Source organism: Leucoraja erinacea, chromosome 9 (genome assembly GCF_028641065.1).
Source record: "Leucoraja erinacea ecotype New England chromosome 9, Leri_hhj_1, whole genome shotgun sequence".
Lineage (NCBI taxonomy): Eukaryota > Metazoa > Chordata > Chondrichthyes > Rajiformes > Rajidae > Leucoraja > Leucoraja erinaceus.
Window position 1 is genome coordinate 65,646,830 of NC_073385.1, and position 7,634 is coordinate 65,654,463.

At 46.7% G+C, this 7,634-nt stretch overlaps 1 protein-coding gene across 1 annotated transcript in view; it reads left to right on the forward strand.

The window, feature by feature from the left end:
* The window catches only part of LOC129700507 (delta-like protein 4), a 34,822-nt gene extending 32,884 nt beyond the window's left edge, over nucleotides 1-1,938 (forward strand). The window contains exon 11 of the mRNA XM_055641066.1: nucleotides 1,308-1,938. Coding sequence (XP_055497041.1) covers nucleotides 1,308-1,313 — 6 coding nt within the window. The 3' untranslated portion in view covers nucleotides 1,314-1,938. The remainder of the gene's footprint in view (nucleotides 1-1,307) is intronic.
* The last annotated feature ends 5,696 nt before the right edge of the window (nucleotides 1,939-7,634 follow it).

Below are 7,634 nucleotides of genomic sequence, written 5' to 3' on the forward strand. Positions count from 1 at the left end.
TAAAATATTAACATTTTTATCAACAATACATTCAACCTCCCGCAGTGACCAGCGTTCATGGAAGGCCTCCACAGTCCCCGTGGACACCGTGCGTTCCCTCTCTAGGGACACACGAGCACGGACGTAGCCCCGGGAAAGGGGTAGGCAGCCATCGACTGCCCGCTGCCTGGACCTGAATGGCCATCTTGGCCAGGCCCAGGAGCAGACCGACAGCGAGACCCCCTCCTCCCTCCCGACTCTCCTACCCCCTGTATCCGGTGCCCAAAAATCAATAACGTCAGACTAAAGTGGAGCCAAAACTTGAGGAGCAGCCCCTTCAGATACTTCGAACAGGGGCTGCAACCCAGAGTGGCAATGTCTGGAAGCCAATTAACCTGCAAACCCACTAGGCTTGGTCAGGACCAAACCTGGGTCTCCAGCGATGTCAAGCAGTAGCTCTACCAGCTGGGTCACTGTGCCACCCATATTCCACTTGGGGCAGCCGATAATTCGAAAGACCACAAACAATGAACGTTCTAGTTCCAGGTAACACAGTCCCACCTCTCCTGCTGCAGCCAGGGACACTTTTCCTTTGTGTAGGAAGGAACTGCAGATGCTGGTTTAAACCACAGATTGACACAAAATGCTGGAGTGACTCAGCAGGACAGGCAGCGTCTCTGGAGAGAAGGAATGGGTGACGTTTCGGGTCGAGACCCTTCTTCAGACTGAAAGTCAGGGGAGGGGGAGATGCAGAGTTATGGAAGGGGAAGTTGTCAATAGACAATAGACAACAGGTGCAGGAGGAGGCCATTCGGCCCTTCGAGCCAGCACCGCCATTCAATGTGATCATGGCTGATCATCCCCAATCAGTACCCCGTTCCTGCCTTCTCCCCATATCCCCTGACTCCGCTATTTTTAAGAGCCCTATCTAGCTCTCTCTTGTAAGCATCCAGAGAACCTGCCTCCACCGCCCTCTGAGGCAGAGAATTCCACAGGCTCACCAGTCTCTGTGAGAAAAAGTGTTTCCTCATCTCCGTTCTAAATGGCTTACTCCTTATTCTTAAACTGTGGCCCCTGGTTCTGGACTCTCCCAACATCGGGAACATGTTTCCTGCCTCTAGTGTGTCCAAGCCCTTAACAATCTTATATATTTGTTGTCATTATATATGTTGTCAAAACGAGACATCAAAGGAGATGGAGATCAAGGCAAATGTAGAATAGATCATGGTTAGCTCGGAGAAGGTGACAACAAAGTAAAGAGAGATAAAATGTAATCGGGGGCTGTCTGACTGCTTGTTCCAATGAGCCTACTCCCTCTCTCTCCGCAGGTGTGAGACAGTCAAGGATGAGCAGCCCTCTGCCCGGGTTCATGGCCGGAGCCTCTGCAACGCTCCTGCTTATCTGTAAAAGGCAGCGTTTGTCGAGCGGAGACTGGTGAGGAGCAGCAAGTAGACACCTCTCCGGCGGCCAAATCTCGCAGGCTGTGGCACCGACTGTCCGACGCGGAGCGCAGGGCACGGCCACCGTGGTGGAGGACTCCTTCTTCTGAAGAACACGAAGGTTGTGATCTGGGGTCGAGCATGAATTGTGAAGCAGCAATGATGTGAAGAGGAACCACAGGCAGAGAGTCTCATTTAGTGCTTCAGCACCACACAGGTGTAACAGCAGCCGAGAGCAGCCTGCACTAAAACTGAGGGTAAACTCCTGTACACACACGTTCCTGCAAATCTCTGGTGGATGAGTGGCAAGACAATCAATAATATTTTTTTAAGGTTGGTATTTCATAATTAATTTAAATGTGAAGCACGAAACTTTATACTTTTATAAAATTATTTTGTATATAGTGCATATTTATAAATGTCTTGATGTGTGTAAACAAAAATCACCCATGGTTTTAACTTCATGGCAAAGTTTGAAAAAAAAATTTCCAAACAATGAAATCATTCTTGCTACATGATCATTTGTCTGTTTTATTCAGTAGCCGCTGGTTTCTCAGCTTTGGGTAGTTCGAAGTGAGGAACTTTTTCAGTCTTCACTGGATACTGAGCGGTAGCCTCAGATCCAGAGTGAACATTCATATCACAAGACACAGGGTTCAACATCTCTCTATTTTCCCTTCTGGGCTGCACACCTTTAGTGTAGAGATACAGCGCGGAAACAGGCCCTTTGGCCCACCGAGTCCATGCTGACCAGCGATCCCCGCACACTCGCACTAATCTACACTAGAGATATTTTTTACAATTATTCCAAGCCGATTAACCTACAAACCTGTACGTCTTTGGAGTGTGGGAGGAAACTGAAGATCTCGGAGAAAACCCACACAGGTGATGGGGAGAAAACGTACAAACTCCGTACAGACAGCACCCGTGGTCGGGATTGAAAGCGGGTCTCTGGCGCAGAGTAAGCACTGTCCCGAGTTACTAACGAACTCTCCCGAGTTTTCCTCTTGATTCAAACTTGGAGAATTACGTTAATAGCCATTTGTAGGTACTCGGGGCTATTTTTTTTACTTGTGGACATTTTTCAACATGTTGAAAGAATGTCCCGACTTAAAGCCCTGTCCCACGGTACGAGTTCATTCCAACAGCTCTCCCGAGTTTAAAAAAAAATCAAACTCGTGGCAAGCACGGAGAATGAACGTAGCTGGTTCGTCGGAGCTCGGGGACGTCTCTTAGCGGCTCGTAACGCTAACGGCAGGTACTCGGGAAGACTCGCTAACGGCAGGTAAACTCGGGAAGACTCGTGAAGATTTTTCAACACATTGAAAAATGTCCACGAGAGCCCCGAGTACCGACGAGCGACCATTACAGTAAATCTCCGAGTTCGAATCAGGGCAAACTCGGGAGAACTCTTGGAATGAACTCGTACCGTGGGACAGGGCTTTAACTGTGTGATTCCTTCCATCTCTTTCATCCATCCCACTCGTAGGCCAAGCTGAAATATTGCCACATACAGAGGCATCTGATAGCTCCCTGCATGAACAGTGGCAGACCACTGGTGTGTGATGGGGTGGTGCAGATGAAGCTCAACTCTCTGATCCTGGCAGTGTGTAACGGCATCGTACAGAGCAATCTTCACTCACTATCTGGCCCTACTTTATCTTGCACTAAATGCTATACCCCTTGGCCTTTAACTGTAGACAACATGATTGTAATCATTTATGGTCTTTTCTTTGTCTGGATAGCACTCAAACAAAGGCTTCTCACTATCTCGATACACATGACAATAAACTAAACTGAACCCACCACCCTTCATGTGTAAACTTGCCCCTCAGGTTCCTATTAAATCTTTCCCCTCTCACCTTAAACCTCTGCCCCCTAGTTCTTGATCGCCCGTCCTGGGTAAAACACCCGGATTCGCCCGACAGGATTGTTCATAGCAAAAGATTTGAGTATAGGAGCAGGGAGGTTCTACTGCAGTTGTACAGGGTCTTGGTGAGACCACACCTGGAGTATTGCGTACAGTTTTGGTCTCCAAATCTGAGGAAAGACATTCTTGCCATAGAGGGAGTGCAGAGAAGGTTCACCAGACTGATTCCTGGGATGTCAGGACTTTCATATGAAGAAAGACTGGATAGACTCGGCTTGTACTCGCTAGAATTTAGAAGATTGAGGGGGGATCTTATAGAAACTTACAAAATTCTTAAGGGGTTGGACAGGCTAGATGCAGGAAGATTGTTCCCGATGTTGGGGAAGTCCAGGACAAGGGGTCACAGTTTAAGGATAAAGGGGAAATACTTTAGGGCCGAGATGAGGAAAACATTTTTCACGCAGAGAATGGTGAATCTGGAATTCTCTGCCACAGAAGGTAGTTGAGGCCAGTTCATTGGCTATATTTAAGAGGGAGTTAGAAGTGGCCCTTGTGGCTAAAGGGATCAGGGGGTATGGAGAGAAGGCAGGTACAGGATACGGAGTTGGATGATCAGCCATGATCATATTGAATGGTGGCGCAGTCTCGAAGGGCTGAATGGCCTACGCCTGCACCTATTGTCTATGTTTCTATGTTTACACAACTCTATAAGATCACCCCTCAGCTTCCTGCACCTCAAGGATTAACGTCCCAGCCTGCCCAACCTGTCCTTGTAGTTCAAGGCCTCGAGTTGTGCCAACATCCCCGTGACTCTTCACTGGACTCGGGGAGCTTCACTCCGCGTCTGTCCCTGTGTTGGGAGTGTTTCTTCCGCTGATTCCTCCCGGCTCTGGGACGCCACAAGATTCCTAGTCTACACACATCTGCCTTACCCTCCACCCATCTCTGCTACCCGACTTCACCCCGATTCTCACCGTGCTGCCCCAGAGCCCGACCTCGGGGGAACCTGGGTCTCTCCCGCCCGCCCGCCCGCGCGTGAGCTGATGAAATCTGGAAGGAGATTTTGGAGCAGGAAGCTCTCCCACCCAGAGACACTGATCTGTGGAAGTTTCAGCTGCAGTGCACATGGAGAGAGGTCGGAAAGTAAATAAAGACCCCCCACAGTCTGACCACAAGCTGATTACAGTCTGACTATAGACCCACCACAGTCTGACCACAAGCTGATTACAGTCTGACTATAGACCAACTACAGTCTGACCACAAGCTGACTACAGTCTGACTATAGACCAACTAAAGTCTAACCACAAGCTGACTACAGTCAACAGTCTGACCACAAGCTGACTACAGTCTGACTATAGACCAACTACAGTCTGACCACAAGCTGACTACAGTCTGACTATAGACCAACTACAGTCTGACCACAAGCTGACTACAGTCTGACTATAGACCAACTACAGTCTGACCACAAGCTGACTACAGTCTGACTATAGACCAACTACAGTCTGACCACAAGCTGACTACAGTCTGACTATAGACCAACTACAGTCTGACCACAAGCTGACTACAGTCTGACTATAGACCAACTACAGTAACCACAAGCTGACTATAGACCAACTACAGTCTGACCACAAGCTGACTACAGTGACTATAGACCAACTAAAGTCTGACACAAGCTGACTACAGTCTGACCACAAGCTGACTGCAGCTCAACTACAAGTCGACCGGACAACTATACAGCGATGTGGCCAGAGGAGACTGTCTCAGGGGGACGACCCTGGCCCTGGCACCGGGGCCTGTGGGCCCGCGGATTACGGGGCTCTGATCTGGGAGCCGGACGCTGAATTCACTCCCAGGCAGGTGGGTTTTATCCGCTGCCCCAACAGGAGGTTGTGGCAAGGAGACGACCATCACTTAGCAAGGTTACAACATTTTGAGATTTTATAAATCAAGTCTACAATTTATCCCATCAGATGAAGCATAAAAATAAGTTTAATTTATTCATTTCACTTTCATATCTTCAGTATTAAAAAAGTTATGGCCATTTTCATACTCGAAAATTAGCATCTTGTTCCCAATTGCTTTTCCATTGACTTAACACAAAAGCTGTGATCAAGGACAGTCAAAAGCCCATAACTTTCTTAAAACTTTAGAGAACTTGTTGAAATTTTCAGTTATTATAGATTGAAGCATTCTGAAACAAATATAAAACATCTTACTTGGATGACCTGAAATTAAAGCATATAATTAGTTAATTACCTAATTGTAGCTAATTACAAAATTGGCCGTTGTGACAGAAATAGTAATAAACACCCAGACTGCCTTGAAAATTCAAAAATGTGATATTCTCAAGATCAGAACTTTAATATTATTGTATTATATGCTGTAAGTCCGTGACAGATAGGTACATAAATTACAATTTCTAGCAATAGACCAAGTCTTTATGGAGAAGATCAGTTGCTAGCTGGTACATTATAGACAATAGGTGCAGGAGTAGGCCATTTGGCCCTTCGAGCCAGCACTGCCATTCAATGTGATCATTCAATTTAATTACTAGATCTAAACATCTATCCATTTCTTAAGAAAAGGCACATTTTTTTAAATAGCTTAAGTATCCAAATAACAAACTAATCCCATTCACACAAGAATTCACAATATAACATGATTTTTAAATCTCTTAAAGTCATGAACTTATATGCCAAATTGAAGGAATTTAATGTTTAATTCCCATAAATTAATCTAGAACCATCCACTCTCAATATAATCAAAATAATTATTTTTTGCACAATACATATGACTAAAATTGTAGTATAAAAATATTGATTATGGATAAACAATTACACAGAATATAGACGATTTATGACATGATTGCCCAAAAAAAAGAGAATTTTAATCATCTTGCGAGTGGGTGTTTCTGGAATGCGATCGATTGGAACATTGCCGTTGCCGTGAATTTTAACGGCATATAGGCAGGCAAAGACATGGGCAAATCGTTTCAAGTTCAAGTGAGTTTATTGTCATGTGTCCCTGATAAGACAATGAAATTCTTGCTTTGTTTCAGCACAACAGAACAAAGCAAGAATTTCATTGTCCTATCAGGGACTCAATGACAATAAACGCATTTGAACTTGAAACAATTCGGCCACGTCTTTGCCTGCCTATATGCCGTTAAAATTCATGGCAACGGCAACGGCATGGTTTGGGGACTAAATAACACTTTCACGTCGTGCAATTAGACTTAAGACACCGCAAGAAGCAAGATTATATGTGAAATATACGACTTACCCTTTGTTTTGTCCTGATATTACGGTCCGTCACGTTGAAGGCGTTGAGGGCGTTCAAAGTCGCTTTTTACTTTAATCCAACTATTAAATTGTCCGGCGATTAAAAAAAAAACAGGAACGGAAGTCCGATCAATTTTTCTTCACCGACTAGCAGCCCGAGGAAATCCCTCTCCGACAAGCGATACAAACCTGCATTTTAATCCCTCCCCCCCCCTCAAAGGCGCCCTAGTCGCGCACACGGCCAGTGGCAGATCTGCAGCGCCGCTGAAGGTAGGTTTTGTAACATCGCTACAAATTCACTGGCTGTTTCCAAGAGAGAGTTAGATGGAGCTCTTAGGGCTAACAAAATCAGGGGACATGGGGAGAAAGCAGGAACGGGGTACTGATTGTGGATGTTCAGCCATGATCATATTGAATGGCGGTGCTGGCTCGAAGGGCCGAATGGCCTACTCCTGCACCTATTGTCTATGTTTCTAATCATATTCAGTGATGTTCCCCCTCTTTATCAGGGGAGTGAACCTCCCTCAATCCCAAATGTCATCCTGCCTGTCCTGACACTGTGATGCCCCCCCCCCCCCCCCCCCCCCCCAAGGGATCACCCCACATCCAGCCTGCCAAGCCCGCACACTATTTGACGTCTATACGTTTCAATGAGATAGAGTCATAGAATGATACACCAGGGAAACAGGCCCTTCGGCACAACTTGCCCACACCGGCCAACATGTCCCAACTACACTAATCCCACCTGCCTATGTTTGGTCCTAGTAGTAGGCCCCTCTCGGTCATGACTGACCATGGGTGATGCATCCTGGTCGGATGCAAGCCTGGGCAATGTAATACGGAGGACAGGCTGTTGCCCCATGCAGCATGTCCCCCCTCTCCACGTCGCTGATCGATCCAAAGGAACAGCAGGGCCGTTACAGTTTGGCACCAGCTCCGTCGCAGGAGCTGCCAGAGCGAGGTTGTAGACAACGACGAACTGTCTTAGGGGCTCAGACTCCGGACTTTCTTGAGGTTTACTCCTGGAGCCTTTTCCATGACTGGATATGGCCACAAGGCAGTGGA